The 19,691-nt window shown below is 45.0% G+C and overlaps 8 protein-coding genes across 8 annotated transcripts; 5 read left to right on the forward strand and 3 right to left on the reverse strand.

The window, feature by feature from the left end:
• The first annotated feature begins 6,634 nt into the window (after positions 1-6,634).
• Positions 6,635-6,946, forward strand: LOC142114738 (histone H4). Its single transcript, XM_075194025.1, has one exon. The coding sequence runs from the start codon at positions 6,635-6,637 to the stop codon at positions 6,944-6,946; it is 312 nt and encodes a 103-aa protein (XP_075050126.1).
• Positions 6,947-7,534: 588 nt separating this feature from the next.
• LOC142114732 (histone H3) lies at positions 7,535-10,271 on the reverse strand. The gene is made up of 2 exons (XM_075194020.1): positions 10,165-10,271; positions 7,535-8,066 (listed from the first exon to the last, which is right to left on the reverse strand). Exon 2 carries the CDS (start codon positions 8,051-8,053, stop codon positions 7,643-7,645), a length of 411 nt encoding a protein of 136 aa, XP_075050121.1. The 5' UTR covers positions 8,054-8,066; positions 10,165-10,271; the 3' UTR covers positions 7,535-7,642.
• On the forward strand, positions 9,333-10,254 carry LOC142114731 (histone H1-like). Its single transcript, XM_075194019.1, has one exon. It carries the CDS (start codon positions 9,367-9,369, stop codon positions 10,051-10,053), a length of 687 nt encoding a protein of 228 aa, XP_075050120.1. The 5' UTR covers positions 9,333-9,366; the 3' UTR covers positions 10,054-10,254.
• A 634-nt stretch (positions 10,272-10,905) lies between the features above and the next one.
• Positions 10,906-11,444, reverse strand: LOC142114774 (histone H2A type 1-like). The gene has a single exon (XM_075194057.1). It carries the CDS (start codon positions 11,427-11,429, stop codon positions 11,037-11,039), a length of 393 nt encoding a protein of 130 aa, XP_075050158.1. The 5' UTR covers positions 11,430-11,444; the 3' UTR covers positions 10,906-11,036.
• A 280-nt stretch (positions 11,445-11,724) lies between these two features.
• LOC142114748 (histone H2B 1.1-like) lies at positions 11,725-12,274 on the forward strand. The gene has a single exon (XM_075194034.1). It carries the CDS (start codon positions 11,746-11,748, stop codon positions 12,124-12,126), a length of 381 nt encoding a protein of 126 aa, XP_075050135.1. The 5' UTR covers positions 11,725-11,745; the 3' UTR covers positions 12,127-12,274.
• Positions 12,275-13,629: 1,355 nt separating this feature from the next.
• Positions 13,630-13,941, forward strand: LOC142114739 (histone H4). Its single transcript, XM_075194026.1, has one exon. The coding sequence runs from the start codon at positions 13,630-13,632 to the stop codon at positions 13,939-13,941; it is 312 nt and encodes a 103-aa protein (XP_075050127.1).
• Positions 13,942-15,221: 1,280 nt separating this feature from the next.
• LOC142114756 (histone H2B 1.1-like) lies at positions 15,222-15,659 on the reverse strand. Its single transcript, XM_075194041.1, has one exon. It carries the CDS (start codon positions 15,653-15,655, stop codon positions 15,275-15,277), a length of 381 nt encoding a protein of 126 aa, XP_075050142.1. The 5' UTR covers positions 15,656-15,659; the 3' UTR covers positions 15,222-15,274.
• Positions 15,660-15,953: 294 nt separating this feature from the next.
• On the forward strand, positions 15,954-16,413 carry LOC142114757 (histone H2A type 1-like). Its single transcript, XM_075194042.1, has one exon. It carries the CDS (start codon positions 15,970-15,972, stop codon positions 16,360-16,362), a length of 393 nt encoding a protein of 130 aa, XP_075050143.1. The 5' UTR covers positions 15,954-15,969; the 3' UTR covers positions 16,363-16,413.
• Positions 16,414-19,691: the final 3,278 nt, after the last annotated feature.

Below are 19,691 nucleotides of genomic sequence, written 5' to 3' on the forward strand. Positions count from 1 at the left end.
CACAAATTTGGAGGATAAAGTAGGGAAAGATCAAGACCCACTTCCTCTTAATGCTGAAGCTGCTGCCATTAGTCATGACATAGACGATGAAATGCCATCAACGTTGTCTGCCAAGGCCGATTACCAATCTCCTAGTAGAGGGCATGTAAAATCCAAAAACCCAAAGTTCACTAAAATTAGCAAAAAAAGGAAATTAAAAACATCTGAAAAGAAACGTAAACTTGCCAATATGCCATTTACGACACAGAGTGGCAAGGAACGGCTTAGGCCCTGGCCCGTGTTAAGGATAAATGATTTAGCTTCACCCAAGGATCTAAGCCCTCCTCCTCCCCCCCCTCCAAAAAAAAAATTAAGAGAGTTAAGCTGTCATCAACAGCACAGCAAACAACTTTGCCTTTTAAACAGATGACATCACAAATCCCCAAGGCGAGTCCAAGGGTGTTAGTGGTTGTGAAGCCTGACCTTCCCATCACTGTACGGGAAGAGGTGGCTCCTACCACCATTTGCAGCACGCCCTCTGCATATGCTGGAAGGATCACCCACAGTGTAGATCCAGGTTTGGATAATGAAGATGTCAATGTTGTACACCGGGATAAGGATATTGATGTAGCTGGCGCTGAGGAGGAACTTAATGAGGAGGATGCTGAATTGGTTATCTTAAATGAGCCACCAGGGGGGGGGGGGGGACAGTTGTTGTCCATGGGAAGAAAAAGCCCATTGTCATGCCTGGCCAGAAGACCAAGAAATCCACCTCTTCGGTCTGGAATTATTTATATCCCAATCCGGACAAGAAATGTATGGCCATAGGTAAAGCTCAATTAAGCAGGGGTAAGGATCTTGGCCACCTAGGGACACCCTCCCTCATATGTCACCTGAATAACCTTCATAATTCAGTGTTTAGTTCAGGAACTGTGGCTAGGACCGTCAGCAGTCTAGGGACACCTAAATCCCTTGGTCCTGATGTATGCACACCAGCAAAACCCTCCTCGTCAATTTCCAACACAATCTCGATCAGCTGCATTGGATGCTGTCACAAATGAAAAAATGGTGGAGGATTACTTTGCTGACACCATCCAAGTAGACATGTCACACAGTCCATATTCTTACTGGCAGGAAAAAAAAGGCAGTTTGGAAGCCCCTGTACAAACTGGCTGTATTTTACCTTAGTTGTCCCCCCTCCAGTGTGTACTCGGAAAGAGTTTTTAGCGCAGCGGGGAACCTGGTCAGTGAGCGGCGAAGGAGGTTGCTTCCTCAGAACGTTAAAAAAAATGATGTTCATAAAAATGAATTATCAATTCCTCAATCAAGTACAGCACTGCCCTCCAGATAGTACAGAGGGACCTGTGGTTGTGGAGTCCAGCGGGGACAAATTGATAATGTGTGAGGAGGAGGAGGAAGTACACACTGTAGGGGGAGAGGAATCAGAGGTTGAGGATGAGGACGACATCTTGCCTCAGTAGAGCCTGTTTAGTTTGTACAGGGAGAGATGAATAGCTTTTTTGGTGTTGGGGCCCAAACAAACCAATCATTTCAGCCACAGTTGTTTGGTAGGCCCTGTCGCTGAAATGATTGGTTTGTTAAAGTGTGCATGTCCTATTTCAACAACATAAGGGTGGGTGGGAGGGCCCAAGGACAATTCCATCTTGCACCTCTTTTTTTGGCATTATGTGCTCTTTGGAGCCTAGTTTTTCAAACTGCCATCCAGTCTGCCACTGCAGTGCCACTACTAGATGGGCCACGTGTTTGTGCCGCCCACTTGTGCCGCTTAGCTTAGACATCCAGCTATCTCGGTGCAACCTTTTGGCCTTAAAACAATATTGAGAGGTGTGAGGTGTTTAGAATAGACTGGAAATCAGTGGAAATTATTGTTATTGAATGTTATAGAGGTTAATAATAGCGTAGGAGTGAAAAACAACAAAAAAAAAACAGTTTTTATTCTTAAAAAAAAATAAAAATTCAGAGCCGAAAACCCTAAATCAGAACCAAAACCTTGAGTCGGGTGTTTTGGCAAAACAAATCAGAACCCAAAACCTAAAGCTAATCAGAACTCAAAACACTAAAAGTGGCCGGTGCACACCCTTTTTATTAAATGTGAATTGTATTCATTTTACTTAATTTCAAATGTAGGGCTGGTTGCAGGGAGGGAGGCCTAATTATTAAAGGGGGTGCTATGGATTTATTAATGGAACTGTTTGGGGACTCCTAAACTTTATGTACCCGTCCCCCCCCCCCCCCCCCCATATAGGGCCCCGACATCCCAGAATCCACACAAGCAGCAACTGATCTAAAGACACCAGCAGCCGCAGGTGGTGGAATGTGACAAGATCAGGTAGGAGAGAGCACGACCATCTGCCAACTGTCCTGAAGATGATGGGGCAGCGCAGAATTTGGGTGACTGTCTCGCTTAGTCAGAATTTGGTCTGTCTGCAAGGACAGTGGGGAGGTAAGTCCTGCTTCACACTGTACTGCTCGTGATATCAGAGATGCGTGCACCTATCAGTAGTGCACACAGTATTGCCTGTTTATTTGTCTAAAATGAAGACCATATCAGACAATAGGGGACACCCCTGTCTTAAGTGCCCCAGGCCCACCAGAACCTTAATCCAGCTCTGACCACAGGGATATCCGCAAACAGGCACCACATGGGGGTGTATTAATTATCTTTGATTCCTCACGGTCTTGCCATACTCAGGTTCTACCTATCCATAGGCACCGATCGGCAAAACACCCTGCCAGAAACCAGCACAAAACACACAAGAACAAACAAACAGCAAAGACAGAGACCACTCACCTGGAGCGTCATGTCTCTTTGATGGCCGTGTACTCTGCTTCTCAGCAGCTGTGAGGGCAAAACACAGAAACACAAATAGTACAATTGGGGTAACAGTGCGTATACCCCTCTTACTTACATGCGGACAGCTTGGTGTAAACATGGTGGTGACAGTGGATTCTATGCTAGTGGGCACGTATCTCTAAACGGATCTTACGAGCGAGGGGAACAGTCCCTGGTGGTTAGTGGTGATACAGACGTAGGCATAGTGCCAAATTATTATATGGCTACAGGCTCTAAGCCTGACTCACGTGCCCAACCTAGGCTCTAAACCTAATAAATGCAGGACAGGCTCCAAGCCTGAATCCACCCCGGCCCCCAGGGTCATGGCCTGGCCAATTGTACCCCAAATATTAATGTCTTGAAATACACCTAAAAAGCCCCCGGGCCTTGTACATGACTATCTACTCCACGGTCCTAGTGCCTATAGATGTGCCCACATTATGTAAATCATAGTTACCTGCTCCGCGCAGGAATCAGATGTTCTCCAACCGTTTCCACTTCTTCCAGTCCTTCCAGCCAATGGTGCCTCTTCTCCTGTTCGGTGCTGAAATTGATTGAAGTGACTCTGTCCTCTTCAGGCTGCGCTGGACTCAGCAAAATTCAAATGGTCGACTAAGAGCCGGGACTGGCTGGTCATTGATTGGCTGACCGCTATCATGTTCAGATTCGCTGTTGTCAATCCCGGTGAGAGCGTACGGGAGCCCAGACTTACCTGCCCTTGATCAGAGGTCTAGTAAGCAGAATCCTCTTCTTTTTTAACCTCCTTGTTGGCTCCAGTGCTGTCTTCCTCAGGATACCCTTCTACACTGAGACTTACAGTACCGCAACAGTTTAATTTGTGTATCTCTTCCCTCAGTTTTGAATTTCAGTAAAGGAGAGTTTGGTGGTCTGGGTATGATGGTGTATTCTTCAGCCTCATCAATGGTCCATCCAAATGCAGCCCGAATTAAACTTTTATTTATTTCAGTGATAAAAATTGTAAATACAATATTTAGATTTAGCAGTGAATTAATGGGAAGAAAAAAACTAGAAGAGTATTTCTATACCTCTTAAACATGAAATTAGTATAAATAATGTGATACTAAAACCCTTCCTCTCCTGTTTTGTGTCGTCTCTGAAACTATATTACTTTGCTTTTAAATGGAAAAAAAAGTGTTGTTTAATTTTATAATGGTGCTTTAATGCTTATAAAGTTCTTGTGAAACTTGAAACAAACACGTTATAAAGTAGAAACACCATTCATGAGAGAAATTACTTCTCAGCTAGTTTAGTATTACAACATCGCCACCTGCTGTCCAATAAGCTACTTGTGGCTGAGATGTCCGCTTTATTATAGAGCCCGCTTTCCCGGCAACCCTTGTCAATGCCGAGCTGCATTCTGGGAGATGTAGTTTGGATAGAAGGCGGAAGGAATTGGAAGCAGGTAATGTAATAAAGTGTTATTGTGTGCGCACAAGGAAGGGCCATGGTCACCTCACATTGGGGCACATTTATCAATCATCGGCAAAAATGAACAATAGTTATCAATCCTTATCGCATGGATAAGGATTGAACTATTTCTCAGATTTATTAAAAACGGATCACAGAAGCAGCAGTTGCGATAAACTGCTGTTCCTGTGATAAAAAAAAATCACACTTACCCCGCCTCTTCCGAATGCGGTGTCCACGGATCTCCTCCAGGTGTTCTTCATTTTTCTTTACTCTGGAACTGCGCATGTGCAGTTCGAAAAACTGCACATGCGCAAAAAAAAAACATCCCCGATCTGTCTCTGCAACTATAGTTGCAGAGACAGCGGTGAATGACAGCGAGGGGTCATGTGATCCCTCCACACATGCGCTGTCCAGCTCTGCTCTTCGGACCAGAGCTGACAGCACTGAAATCTGACAGCACTGAAATCTGACATTTATGATAATAAGCGCCAGCTTCAGCTGGCGTACATTATCAAGACAAGTTTCCCCCCAAAAAATAGTTTTTTTCGGAACATGTTAGATTACGGCCAAGAGAAGTCACCATACTATTCGGTGACTGCTCCCAAAAACGTAGAGGAGTGCAAAGCAGCATATATCCACGATATCTGCTACGATGCACCCTTTATAAATATGCGGAGGACACAGAGGGACCTTAATTTCACGGTAAGAGCACTATTGTGCTTTCTTAAATATGCCCCATTGGCTTTGGAAGTGCTGGGACGTCCCCAGCCTGCTCCCCTAAAAACATCCCTTAGGTGCTGCACACACCGGCCACTAGTACTTGTGACATTGAAGGGGCATCACTCAGTGGGACATATCTCCCAACTGTCACCGAATCAGGACAAAAGTCCTTAAATGTGGGACGGCAGGACTGTCCCTCCAGAATCAATTGCTTCCATGGTGTTGGTGGTTATCACGTTGAACAACCCGGCCAGTGTGGTAAACAGCCCGGCTGACATGTTGATCTCATCTGGAGGGACAGATCGCTGCTCGGTATGTTCTTAGTATGTTGATCACTCCCATGTGAAACAGGCTTGTAAAACATGACAGGTCCTCTTTAAATTACACCCTTCATGTATGCAGTGAGGCAGCCATGTTGTTTCCTGAACTAATATTCATGAGAATACAAGATATCAAGTGACCAGTAGGTAGTGACCACTGAGGCCTGAAGTACAGAGATTCCTCTTGTTCCTAATTAATTGATGTTGCACTGAAGGCTGCATTGTTCATGTATATTGGTTTACCCCCAACATGTCTGTATCCACTGTGTGCAGGTGGAGACCACTGTAAGATGCAGTTTGACTTGTGATCAAAAACTTGTTTATGTATCTTGAGAGATCTCAAGCTATAAAATTAATTAAAAATAATATATAGTAATATGTGTTTGTTACTTTGCAGCCTGTGTTACAGAATGAATGGACAGTGCTGAGTCAAGGTACCTTCAATATGGGCATGAGAGGCTGCAAGCAGACTAAATATACATCTCAACTATGCCCAGCACCCTGCTCTTGGTGTTGAAAAATAATTAAGAGAAGGAATTTGATAAAGCCAGAGAAGTACACAGATGCCAGCGAACATATTTTGCTCAGCTTACTTTGTAGAGGATTAGTCTTTGGGTTTTTACTACAAATACTACATTGTGAACTATCATAATGATTATCTTGTAGCTTAAACCATACTTGCCAACTCTCCCGGAATGTCCGGGAGACTCCCGCATTTTGTGAGAGTCTCCCGGACTCCCGGGCGAGTGTGGCAATCTCCCGAATTCTGCCCACTTCACTAGGAAGTGCCCCACTTCCTAGTGAAGTGGGCAGAATTAGATCCCAAACGCCGCGATTCCCGGTGAATCGCGGCGTTTGGCCCCGCCCCCGCTGTCAAATGACGCGATTTCGGCCACCCCGCCCCTTCACGCCCCCCTCCACTGGCTGGCTCCCGGAAGGGAGCTGAAGAAAGTAGGTAAGTATGGCTTAAACCACTAGAATGTTTTACATTTACATAATATGCAGTCAAACAACCAAAAACCGCGCACACAGCCATGTACAATCGATCAATTAAAGGAGACATTAAATTGCTTTACTTCGTAAGCTATACACTGCAAACAATAGGAGCGACTGAGCGGGAATTTTAAATTCGCAAACGGTTGAGCGCTCAGCGAATCAGTGATAAGGGGGGAACCGAAGCCCGCGTCACACAACGTACAAAGAACCGCTGCCTACTGGACACGCCCCCTTCCTCTTATGTCCCCTATCAGGTCCGACCCAGCTGCATAAAAGAAGCTTGTTGCGCAGCTAAACTGTATCAGTTGGAACATTTTTGACTGAAAGTTACATCATGTCTGGACGCGGTAAAGGAGGCAAGGGGCTCGGGAAAGGCGGTGCTAAGAGGCACAGGAAGGTTCTCCGTGATAACATCCAGGGCATCACTAAACCAGCTATCCGTCGTTTAGCTCGTAGGGGAGGTGTGAAGCGCATCTCTGGGCTCATCTACGAGGAAACCCGCGGTGTCTTGAAGGTCTTCCTGGAGAATGTGATCCGTGATGCCGTCACTTACACAGAGCACGCAAAGAGAAAGACTGTCACAGCCATGGATGTCGTGTATGCCCTGAAACGTCAGGGTCGCACTCTGTACGGATTCGGAGGCTAATTTCTTTGTCTATCCCATTACAAACCACAAAGGCCCTTCTAAGGGCCGCCCACCATGTCTGTAAAGAGCTGTACGACTAATGTCCAGGACCGTGAGAGGTTTAGCTCCCTAATATCACGTTACACACACACCTATGATTACTTGTTTCTGCACAATACTGTGATTATCGACGTCATCGTTCAGTCTGTAATTTATATTAGCTATAATGGGGCCACATCGATTTCATCCCGTGTATAAATTGAGCGGTCTAATCTGTTTACAGCATGCGTCTACTAATTTATACCCCCACATGCTGCTTGCCATATTTGGGTGGATGTGCAAGTGAATCACTAACCCGGAACCCGCTTGCTCTTTGGAGCCACCCACCTTTTCCCGAGATATTGTGTAAAAGGCTGTTGGCTTTGGGAGGGGAATGTTGACGGATTCCCGTGAATTGCACAGTATTACCAGAGGGAACAAAGGAAACGAGTCAGACGTGGACAACAACGGCCCAGTGTTAATTATCTAATCGCGCTGATCATATAGAATATGTGTAATTAGAATCCACATCGGCAAACAAAATGCAGAGATTTTACACATAGATAATAACTTCTGATTAAAATGTTACTACACAGAATAATGCTGCAGCTCGTTTAGAGAAAGATTTGGTGGCTCTGAAAAGAGCCTTTGTGCTGTGTGTAAGTCAGTGCCGAGTCCTTATGCCCTCTCCCCTCGGATCCTGCGGGCCAGCTGGATGTCTTTGGGCATGATGGTCACCCTCTTAGCGTGGATGGCGCACAGGTTGGTGTCCTCGAAGAGCCCCACCAGATAAGCCTCGCTGGCCTCTTGCAGAGCCATGACAGCCGAGCTCTGGAAGCGCAGGTCGGTCTTGAAGTCCTGGGCGATCTCCCGCACCAAGCGCTGGAAGGGCAGCTTGCGGATCAACAGCTCAGTGGACTTCTGGTAGCGGCGGATCTCCCTCAGAGCGACGGTGCCTGGCCGGTAACGGTGAGGTTTCTTCACACCACCGGTAGCTGGGGCGCTCTTCCGGGCGGCTTTAGTTGCCAGCTGCTTGCGGGGAGCTTTCCCACCGGTGGACTTACGAGCGGTCTGCTTGGTCCTGGCCATAGTTCTACTGATTCTATAAAGAATATAAGATGCAGATTCTTAACAATCCTATTTATACAGTGTGCTGCAATGCAATTGGATGAGTTAAGAACGCCCTTCAAATTGATTGGCTTAAAAACTGCGTCTTAACTTTCAAAATGCCCGCCTAAATTCTTTGCTTATTACTTGACTCGTAATTTTTAATATTATATATTATTATAACTTAAGAAGGCCTGGCAAGCTCTCGAATTAAATGATGTGTAATAATAAAAAATTAAGTGTTTCCAGTCACGATAATTACAATGTATGTAAAAAAGCTATCCACATTGACCACACGGGGGTGCCATTGCATCACATTCAGCGAAGACGAGAGGGATAATAACTAGGGATAGTAAAAGGATTCGAACCACGTCAGGGAATATAATCACTTTTGTAGATCTATATTTATGCCTTGTTGATAATGACAAACACGGGTTTTAAATTATCGATCTGAAATCACTGTGCAATTATTTGTATTTGTGATCCAATGTTTTCCTGCTCTTCTTGGAGTCTCCACGGCCGAGGCCTCTGCTGGAGGCTTTGATTGTTTCAGACATTTTTCCCGCACAAAACCAAACCACTGGTGACCTGGGGTCACTATATATCCGAATACGTAGGTGGCTATAATAGCCCTGGACAATGCCTTTTCATTACATCAGGTGGTTTGCTTAGCAAAAATTCGATTAATGTTCCCTTCCTCCCAATGCCAACTGAAGGGGATGAAGGGAAGCTGGACAAGTTACCAGCAGTTCCCGCAGACCGCAAGGGGTTGTTGAGATGACCTGAACACAACAAGCTGTGTTTGTCTGTGAACATCTGCAGTCGTTTCTACCTGTGGCAGCTGACTATCTCAAGCTCTAGGCTGCTGGTAATCATCTATTGAGAGTTATCTGGTAGGACCCTGCCATTAATGTATGGATAAGAGAGATGAGACCCGTTGTAGATGGTAAAGAGGTCGGATATGTTTTTAGTACCTTTGATAAGCTTACTCAGCAGCAAATGTCAGCACATGATTTACAGCTGACAAGCTGGAGAACGAGCAGACACTATCATATGTCCTATAAAGGTCTCATTACTTCCCTCAAAAGAAACACAAAAGAGATCGCAGACATCCTGGAACTGCAGAGAAGGAATAGTGGGCGTGGCTTCGCTATCCACCAATAAACACAGCGGCTGGTTCTTTATCTCAGCCAATGGCCGCATATCCCTGAGCTGTATATAAATTCTTGGTTGAACAAGTCCTACCACTAAACGTGTCAGTTTGAGCATAGAGTCATAGTCATTTGTATTGGAGGATGTCTGAGCCAGTCCCAGCCGCAGCGCCTGCTCCTCCAGCAGAGGCCCCCGCCAAGAGTAAGCGGCCCAAGAAAGCAGCTTCAGCAGGATCCATGAAGAGCAGCAAAGCGTCCGGTCCCAGCGTGTCTGAGCAGATTGTAAAGGTGGCAGCTGCATCCAAGGAGCGTAATGGGATTTCCCTGGCCGCTGTGAAGAAAGCTCTGGCTGCCGGAGGATACGATGTGGAGAAGAACAACAGCCGCCTGAAGTTGGCGATCAAGAGCTTGGTGACCAAAGAAACCCTCATCCAGGTGAAAGGCAGCGGTGCCTCCGGCTCCTTTAAGCTGAACAAGAAACAGTTGGACAGCAAGGACAAGGCGGTGAAGAAGGCAGCAGTGGCCAAAGCCAAGAAAGTATCCAAGTCCCCCAAGAAGGCTCCGAGCGCATCCAAGAGCCCTAAAAAGGCGAAAAAACCGGCAGTTGCCAAGAAGGCTGCAAAAAGCCCAAAGAAGCCAAAAGTCGCTGTGAAATCCAAGAAGGTGGCCAAGAGCCCGGCCAAGAAGGCAGCGAAGCCTAAAGTGACCAAGAGCCCGGCCAAGAAGGCGGCTAAGCCTAAAGTGGCCAAGAAGGCAGCGAAGCCTAAAGTGACCAAGAGCCCGGCTAAGAAAGCAGCGAAGCCCAAGAAGACAGCTCCTAAGAAGAAGTAAAACTGCAGATCCGCACTCCGGTGCCCCGTTACACAAAGGCTCTTTTGAGAGCCACCCACTCGGTCTTGACTGAGCTATAATGTACCCCCCCATCCATCCTCTATCTTTTACCCTGTGGTGGTGACTGCTTCTGGCTCAACAAAGCAGATGTGAACCCCTTATGGTCCCCGGTAACAAATACCTCCAGACATCTGACTAGTTTACACACACATTGATAGTTACATACACATAACGTCAGTGCACCGTGACAATGGTTATTTTCTATAAGCAATTATGTCGCTCTTCTACACCCCGTGTGTAGCTTCATAAACCGTTTACTGCCCCTGAACAAAATGAGCAAAGGACGGAAACTCCTTATGTTTATATTACGGTATTATTTTCTTACTAGGTCATACGCTATACAACTGCTACCTATTGGACGGTTATGTCAGATTATTTAAATCCAGTGATTATCATCAAGTATTTGTTATCGACACCATAGGAAGCTTGTATTGGTCTCCGATTCACTGTGCTGACAAGTGTCATACACCGTAGTAACGTATCTCTTATATACTATTACTGTGTGTAAATCAATACTACCACCGTGTGATCAGTAGTGACGTCTGCCGTTTATCAGATACATTGTAATTTTTAAGATTGTTTACAATAAATGGTTTTCTAGTCTTTCAACTTTAATTCGGGAGCCTGTCAGGTCTTACGTAGGTAAAATTCTAATAGTAATATTATCGCTTCAGATTTAAGTGGTAAGCAAAATATAAAGCAGGCGTTCTGAAGGACGCAAGGGATATTAAATGAAAGTTTGAAGGACTGAACAGCAGAATCTGAGGAGAAAAGGCTGTTTCTCGTCTAGCTCAATAGTAAAACTGTCAGTGAGCTTCCGACTATCCAGATAAAGCAATAAGTAATGTATAAAGCTCTCGCAAGAAAATGTGGGTGGCCCTGAAAAGAGCCTTTGTGTTGTGGGGGTGTCAGTGGGGAGTAAATCACTTGCTCTTAGCTGCCTTGTGGCTCTCGGTCTTCTTGGGCAGCAGCACGGCCTGGATGTTGGGCAGGACGCCTCCCTGGGCGATCGTCACCCCTCCGAGCAGCTTGTTTAGCTCTTCATCGTTGCGCACAGCCAGCTGCAGGTGGCGGGGGATGATGCGGGTCTTCTTGTTATCACGGGCGGCATTTCCTGCCAACTCCAGAATCTCAGCCGTTAGGTACTCGAGCACGGCGGCCAGATAGACAGGAGCTCCGGCTCCCACACGCTCGGCATAATTACCCTTTCTCAAAAGACGGTGAACACGTCCAACTGGAAACTGAAGCCCAGCCCGAGATGAGCGAGTCTTGGCCTTAGCCCGGGTCTTTCCGCCTTGTTTGCCTCTACCAGACATTTTCAGTTGCGTATTTCGTAATAAACTACTGTGATTAAACTCCTCCCTCATCCTTTTATTTATACCTTTCAGTGACAAACTCCTGCATCTCTGATTGGTCTGTTTTCGGACTAGCCAATGCAGCTGATGTTCAGGTATCCACCAATCCGTATAAGATAGAGGTGGGTATGATATTGAAACACATCACATGACATGACTAGCCAATAGCATATAGAGCTGGATATAAGTCTTATTTACATGGCCTGCCTATAAATAGGGCGATTGTGGGAGGTGCAAGTAATAGTCGCTGACTCACTGACCAGTATTTGTTTTAAGAATGCCTGATCCAGCAAAGTCTGCTCCTGCGGCCAAAAAGGGCTCCAAGAAAGCCGTGACCAAGACCCAGAAGAAAGATGGGAAGAAGCGTAGAAAGACCAGGAAGGAGAGTTATGCTATCTACGTGTACAAGGTGCTGAAGCAGGTCCACCCTGATACCGGCATCTCCTCCAAGGCCATGGGTATCATGAACTCCTTTGTTAATGACATTTTTGAGCGCATCGCAGGAGAAGCCTCCCGCCTGGCTCACTACAACAAGCGCTCCACCATCACCTCCCGGGAGATCCAGACCGCTGTGCGTCTACTGCTGCCCGGTGAGCTGGCCAAGCACGCCGTGTCTGAGGGCACTAAGGCCGTCACCAAGTACACCAGCGCCAAGTAATCTGCAAATTCCTCCTTTCCGAGTTGCCACAAAGGCTCTTTTAAGAGCCACCCAAATCTTCTTAATCGAGGCTATGACACTTGTTGGATCCCGCTGCTCTTTGTGTTCCTTGCAAACACAAGCCCACGTGCAGCTCTTACTGTCCGGGTACCCGTCTATAAACATAACGTGTTCGCTTTCAGCAAACATGAATGAAATGCCTTTTAGATCTCGTATGTCAGTAAATCATTCTGTCCTTACCTTCTGTTACCAAACTGCACCTGGCTGCTCTCTAACTGCCCCGTGCTCCCTGCTGCATCTAGGCGGCTAGAAGGAACTCTGACCCGACTAGTGTCAGCTGCCTGACCGGTATTTAGCGCCTCTAGAGCAGGCTGTGCTGTCCGGGCTTCTCATTAGAAATCTGTTGACCACTGGCTATAGTTCTTCTGCAGACCAGGTACCGGTGCCAACACAACATATTTAATTCTGTCGGCTCTCATAAAGCATACAATATACATTAGTAACAATACATTGTGGCACATACACTGGCGAAACTAAGGGAGGAATAACCTTTATTAAAACACAGTGGTGGTCACCTCCCAGTCATCTGCGGACTAAATGGGCAATCCCGGATAGCCAGCAAGCACAGAAAGGTCTCAACCTGGACACATTTAAGAATTCTAAATGCGTGAAATTAGACATTACAAACAAGGTACTTTCAATATGGGGTACAGGGATTGCTGCACAGTCAGTACTGCCCAGCATCCTGCTCTCGCCACATGAGAGCGTTACTTCACCAGAGCTTGCGGTGTTTTGAAAATAACCATTGAAGTCCAGTTGTTTTTTTTTATATCTTTATATCATTACAGATGTTGCTGTCATTTGACATACACTAGGCTGGTTCTACGCTTTAAAAAGTCAATTTCAGGCAGAAATCCTCATTCTAATGCATTATTCAAATAAGTCATATTATATTTAGTGTTTTTATTTGTGGCTGCAGTTAAAAATGTACAGAGCCGGTCACTAGTAAATTCAAAGGTATTTAAAGGAATACAAGATTAGATCCAACTGAAACACGACAGATAACTACACTGCTACCACCTTATATTACAAATATATTATTACTTTCATCATCAATATATGTTAACAACCGACCAGTGTTATAGATTGCAGATTAAAACTCTAAAATGTGTAATTTCTACATAATAAAATGCCGTCACACAACTTGAAAAAAACAGACAGATAACCATTCAGCTAAAATGAGAAACTAAATTAAATAAGATCATAAGCTAAACACTACAATGACTATAAGCGACGCGGCGGGAATTTTAAAATCTTTAACGGCTGCTCGTTCAGCCAATCGGCAAGGGGAACGAAAGCCACATGTAGCAATAATTATCAAATGACACGCCCATTTCTTCCTCTATACTTTGTGTCCTTTCAGGTCCGACTTAACTGTATTAAAGAAGTTTGCTGTACAACCAATTCACATCAGTTGATTAGGCAACGCCAGCAGTGCAAATCATGTCTGGACGCGGTAAAGGAGGCAAGGGGCTCGGGAAAGGCGGTGCTAAGAGGCACAGGAAGGTGCTCCGTGATAACATACAGGGCATCACTAAACCAGCTATCCGTCGTTTAGCTCGTAGGGGAGGTGTGAAGCGCATCTCTGGGCTCATCTACGAGGAGACCCGCGGTGTCCTGAAGGTCTTCCTGGAGAATGTGATCCGTGATGCCGTCACTTACACAGAGCACGCAAAGAGAAAGACTGTCACAGCCATGGATGTCGTGTATGCCCTGAAACGTCAGGGTCGCACTCTGTACGGGTTTGGAGGTTAATTTCTCTGTATCCCATTACACACAAAGGCTCTTTTAAGAGCCACCCACTCAGTCTTCAAAGAGCTGTAAGTTTACTATTATGCCCATGATTACTGGAGGAATAGGTCTGTAGCATTTTAAGATACTACAGCATATCACCCCACGGCTTTGTTACACGTAGATCCAATACATGAGTGAATAGTGACACCATCACTCGCAGCCTGTTCTGAGTGCGGGAGTTACACCGCAGACATCCGTCTCAACCATTGTATAAAGTAGGCGAAGACCACTAATCTATGCTTTTACAACGTGTAGTCAAATGAGCGTAAATCCCAGCTGTGGAACGGGTTTACATGTTGGGGGACGAGTACAGGGAAACGTAACCAGGAGACTTTCAAAAAATACAAAGCAACATAATAAACGGGGTAATAATACAAAAGGTGTCATAGCATCGATTGAGAAAGACATTATATTCTTCCTGCCCCATACCAGCCAAAATGAAAAAATATTGATTACCACCTCGTATCCAGAAGCAGTGGTTCTTTCAGGGTGGGTTTCCCACAGGAATTGAGAAATACGTATCCTGGGGAAATTATAAAGACTCTACAGGGAAAATCTTGTGGTAAGACCCTAGCGTACCATCCCCCTATCCACGAACTAATTGGTAATGTGAGTGTTGCAATGGTGCGTTAAACATTTTCTCTGCACATATGTCAGCACGGAGGGAGGAGACTGGGAGAAGACCCTGCAACAGCTCCTCTTTACATTTAACGAGGTATCTCAGGAGTCCACCAAGTTTTCTCTATTCAAGAGTCTATATGGGCGGCGAGTGATGCATCCATTAGATACGAGAAAGCTGGGAAAGCCCCTTTTTCAATCGCTTAGGTCTCCACTATGTACGGTTTCGGAGGCCAATTTCTTTGCCATGTTGAAAAACAAAAAGGCTCTTTTGAGAGCCACCCACTCAATCTTCAAAGAGTTGTAGTATGTCCATGTCCTAGAGCACAAACATACCCCCATATACCACTTATTTCATCTAGATTCTACACATGGCAGTTTTAGAACATCTATTACTCAAGACCTGTTATTCACGTTATTAAAAGACCTTGGGCTGCACAGCGTTACAAATATCGGCCCTTACATGATCTGAAGGGAAATGCTAGGCAGTGATTAAAGCGTAAGGAACAATATGTGGGGTATTGCAAGAACGAGTAGCTTGAAATGTGATGGTTTCGCGGAGATACAAAACACCACAAAGAACATGCGGGATCTAGCAAATGTCATAGCCTCGATTGAGAAGATTTGGGTGGCTCTTAAAAGAGCCTTTGTGTTATCTTAGAACAGAGATTGCAGATTACTTGGCGCTGGTGTACTTGGTGACGGCCTTGGTGCCCTCAGACACGGCGTGCTTTGCCAGCTCACCGGGCAGCAGTAGACGCACAGCGGTCTGGATCTCCCGGGAGGTGATGGTGGAGCGCTTGTTGTAGTGAGCCAGGCGGGAGGCTTCGCCTGCGATGCGCTCAAAAATGTCATTAACAAAGGAGTTCATGATACCCATGGCCTTGGAGGAGATGCCGGTATCAGGGTGGACCTGCTTCAGCACCTTGTACACGTAGATAGCATAACTCTCCTTCCTGGTCTTTCTACGCTTCTTCCCATCTTTCTTCTGGGTCTTGGTCACGGCTTTCTTGGAGCCCTTTTTGGCCGCAGGTGCAGACTTGGCTGGTTCAGGCATTGCAATAACAAGATCTCGACAGAGTGTAAAGAAACTATTACTAGCACCGCCCACAATCGCTGTATTTATAGGCAGTCTATGTAAATTAACCTTATCTTCAGCTCTAGGCGCTATTGGTTAGTTCTGTCACGGGATCTTTAGAAAAGCTATACCCCTTCTCCCTGTGCTGATTGGTGAGTGCCCGAACATTTTTGTCACTGGCCAGTCTGAAAACGGACCAATCACAGATGCAGTCGTTTGTTTTTCGAACATATAAATAAAGGAATGAAGGCGGAGTTTGCTACTCGTGTGTATTGAATTAACCTGAGCATAACATGTCTGGTAGAGGCAAACAAGGCGGTAAGACCCGGGCTAAGGCCAAGACTCGCTCATCTCGGGCCGGTCTTCAGTTTCCTGTTGGCCGTGTTCACCGTCTTTTGAGGAAGGGGAACTATGCTCATCGTGTGGGAGCCGGAGCTCCTGTCTATCTGGCCGCCGTGCTCGAGTACCTGACGGCTGAGATTCTGGAGTTGGCTGGAAATGCCGCCCGTGATAACAAGAAGACCCGTATCATCCCCCGCCACCTGCAGCTGGCTGTGCGCAACGATGAAGAGCTAAACAAGCTGCTCGGTGGGGTGACGATCGCCCAGGGAGGCGTCCTGCCCAACATCCAGGCCGTGCTGCTGCCCAAGAAGACCGAGAGCCACAAGGCAGCTAAGAGCAAGTGATTTACTCCCCACTGACACCCCCACAACACAAAGGCTCTTTTCAGAGCCACCCACGTTTTCTTACTAGAGCTCTATACACATTACTATTCGTTTTATCTGGGTAATCAAAGGTTCCCTGGTAGTTCTACTTTTGAGCCAGATACGGTTTCCCACAATTTAGCTGTCCCGTTTCATACACATTTTCAGCTCTAAATTATGCACGTAGCCTTTATTCTCATTGGAACTGCTCCATGGATCCTTTCAACCACATATATCAGCGGCTTCGTGTAGTAGAAAGCAGTGAGATGGGGTCTCGCTTGCTGTAGAGAGAGGATTAGGTGGCTCCGAGAAGAGCCTTTGTGCTGTGTATAAAGGAGTGACGAGAAGCTGCTCTTTCCCCTTAGATTTCGAGGGCCAGCCATTCAAAATTGATTGACTTAAACACATTTCATTGGCTCTTTCAAATGCGTGTAATTTTTGCTTACTAGATAAATCTGCATTAATCCGATTACAGGCAGGCTCTCGAATTAAAATTGGTTACAGTATAAAGTATTATACATGCTACCAGACCTAAAAATGACGATGTATCTGAAAAGGAAAAACACAGGCAGCTATCAATACTGACCACACGGTGATGCTATTGTTCCACATAACTTTTATAGATGAGAGAGATGCTAGATTGACACTTGAAAGTACAGGGAATCGGAGAACAACAGGCAATACAAGCTTCCTATAGGTTGATGACTCATACTTATTTATAATGATAATCACTAGATTTTAATAATAAATCTTACATGACTGCAATTTCTGAACTTCAGATAAAGTATTGCAACAACATCTGCACTCGCACAATCATATATTGTAGCAAAGCACTTTGTATCGGTAGATTTTGTTTTATAAACTTCCTAAAACTCACCAACAATAATTTAACAATGTCGTGCAAATTTGGAAGTGTGTTCACACTCACCACCGTCCTTCGAAAATGTGCTGATAGTTCCACCAACTGTGATGCCTTTTGTGTTTGTGCATATTTAAACATATGATGTTGTGTAAAAGTACAACATAAGCACACTTAGATACAATGATCACTTCATAGAGAATCAGTAATAAACGTTCTATATGTGCTCTATTTGTTCCACTATCCAAGTGTATATAACATGAACTGTAAACCCATGTACAAATATATAATCTCAATAAGGTCTCTTACTGGTGTGCTAGGTGTCCTCACACACACACACACACACACACACAGTCAAAGTCGTATAATTGGATGAACGAAAGTATTGGTTTAATATTGGTTTGCCGTGCAATTGCGAAGAGTACGCCACGTAACACGTGGCGTGATGCGATCGCACTGTAACATACGCACGCACACACTCGCATTACAACATTTAGTTATTTATACCAAATTTCAGCCCTTTTTGATTTTTTTTTCCCCACACACACTAAGAATTTAGTAGGTCAGTGTATAACTCTGCCCAGCAGGTGGCGCCGCAACTTTTTTTTTTTTACACACAGACGCCACTAAGCATATATATATATATATATATATATATATATATATATATATATATATATATATATATATATATATATATATATATATATATATATATGTACACTTCAGTGATACTCAAGGTTCAGGTTGTGGGAAAGGTGGCATGTCTGGTATCATACTGAAACCCTATTCATCAGCAGCTGTCCGGTGCAGTCGGCGAAGAGATCACACATTGCATACTTTAGTTATTGATATTAGGGAATACACCTTTGTATGATGCTGGCTATGAAAGGAGCAGACCCCCCTGGATAGACGACCCCCACCTTTGGATTCATTAGATTGAATCAGCCTATGATCTGTTTACCCTGGACCCACACAACGTCTGGACCTATAGAAACAATCTACGTCATCTCTATTGTTCAAGTGTAACACTGTACTGTATATAATCATAGCTGCACACCCTTTGGCTCTCAGTCAACTCTGACACAGTATTCTAACATATATACTGTCCACCAGGTCCCGTGGGTGCGCAGCGAGCGCATGCGATAGCATTGGTATGTACTTATCTTTTGGTATTGGCTGTGCTGTACTGTACTTTATCATAATATAATCATGTATTGAATTGTTGACTATTTACATCTGCTAAAATAAACCACCTTGTGCTTTGGAAACACATACAATTGATTGGGCAATGCTTATTTTAAAACAATAGAATTACTTTAATAATTGGGGGCTCGTGAGTTTAGGTGTTACGTTATCGGCAGGTATGCAACGCTTACGGTATTCGGTTCCTCAACAAAGGGTGGATTGACAGACGCGTCACATAACAGGAAAGAACGCAATGTGTTTAAGACCTGTGGTTCACTTTGTATTGCGAAACCGAATGTCTGTTGTTGCATAGACTGAAGGAACGCTAATTTGAATCTAGGGACAAGAAAGAAAAATGTTTATTTTTATTGTCGTTTTGCGTTTTAAAGGGTACTGCATTGACTAGTGTATGTGTGCTTCCTGTTTAGCGTGTATGAACTTCCGGTATTGTTGCCACGTGTGTAAACAGTCATGATCATAGTCTGTTAGCTATGCATAGTGTAATCACTTGGTAAAATCTCTGAAAAGATAGTGCCATTGTTTGGGAAATTTATTTTCTGTACAGAAAACAAAGGTTATGTGTGTGTATGTGAATGAATACATAAAGGCAAAAATATACTGGTAACTATAGGCAACTATAGGTTTTTACACGCAGGGCCGCCGAGAGGGGGGGGGGAGCGGGTACAGTTTACCCGGGCCCGGCCATGCCAGGGGGCCCGGGCCCTCGCTGCTAATAAAATTTATTTATTTTCTTATTTTATTTTTCTCTCTTGCGGTATTTTTTTTTTAACTTTTTTTTTTTTTTTCGCGGGGGGGGGGGGGGGGGGGTCTTGGGTTTCTTGGGAGCTGTAAGAAAAAATAAATAATAATAAAAAAAATAGCCACGTGATCGCGCGGCGCCGTGTCCCTCCTCTCCTCCATTCACACTGACTGCCGGGCGTGACGTCATCAAGTCACGCCTGTCAGTCAGTGAGGAGCGCCACAGCCAGCATGAAGAAAGAAGACAGAAGAGCAGAAAAGAAAAGAAAGAAGTTGACAAAAGGTAAGTAAAGAAACGGAGAGGCTAGGGGAGGAAAACAGGGAGGGACAGTACTATAAAGAAAGGGGACAGAGAAACAGAGGAGGAAAAAAAGGAGAGAGCCACAGAGTAATAAAAAAAAAAGTGGGAGAGAGGAACAGAGGAGGAAAAAAAGGAGAGAGCCACAGGGGAATAAAAAAAAAGTGGGAGAGAGGAACAGAGGAGGAAAAAAAGGAGAGAGCCACA

This window comes from Mixophyes fleayi, unplaced genomic scaffold, assembly GCF_038048845.1.
Source record: "Mixophyes fleayi isolate aMixFle1 unplaced genomic scaffold, aMixFle1.hap1 Scaffold_148, whole genome shotgun sequence".
Taxonomy (NCBI): domain Eukaryota; kingdom Metazoa; phylum Chordata; class Amphibia; order Anura; family Limnodynastidae; genus Mixophyes; species Mixophyes fleayi.

Coding starts and splice junctions, on each gene's coding strand:
- LOC142114774 (XM_075194057.1), bottom strand. CDS start 11,429: ATGTCTGGTAGAGGCAAACAAGGCGGAAAGACCCGGGCTAAGGCCAAG.
- LOC142114756 (XM_075194041.1), bottom strand. CDS start 15,655: ATGCCTGAACCAGCCAAGTCTGCACCTGCGGCCAAAAAGGGCTCCAAG.
- LOC142114748 (XM_075194034.1), top strand. CDS start 11,746: ATGCCTGATCCAGCAAAGTCTGCTCCTGCGGCCAAAAAGGGCTCCAAG.
- LOC142114738 (XM_075194025.1), top strand. CDS start 6,635: ATGTCTGGACGCGGTAAAGGAGGCAAGGGGCTCGGGAAAGGCGGTGCT.
- LOC142114757 (XM_075194042.1), top strand. CDS start 15,970: ATGTCTGGTAGAGGCAAACAAGGCGGTAAGACCCGGGCTAAGGCCAAG.
- LOC142114732 (XM_075194020.1), bottom strand. CDS start 8,053: ATGGCCAGGACCAAGCAGACCGCTCGTAAGTCCACCGGTGGGAAAGCT.
- LOC142114731 (XM_075194019.1), top strand. CDS start 9,367: ATGTCTGAGCCAGTCCCAGCCGCAGCGCCTGCTCCTCCAGCAGAGGCC.
- LOC142114739 (XM_075194026.1), top strand. CDS start 13,630: ATGTCTGGACGCGGTAAAGGAGGCAAGGGGCTCGGGAAAGGCGGTGCT.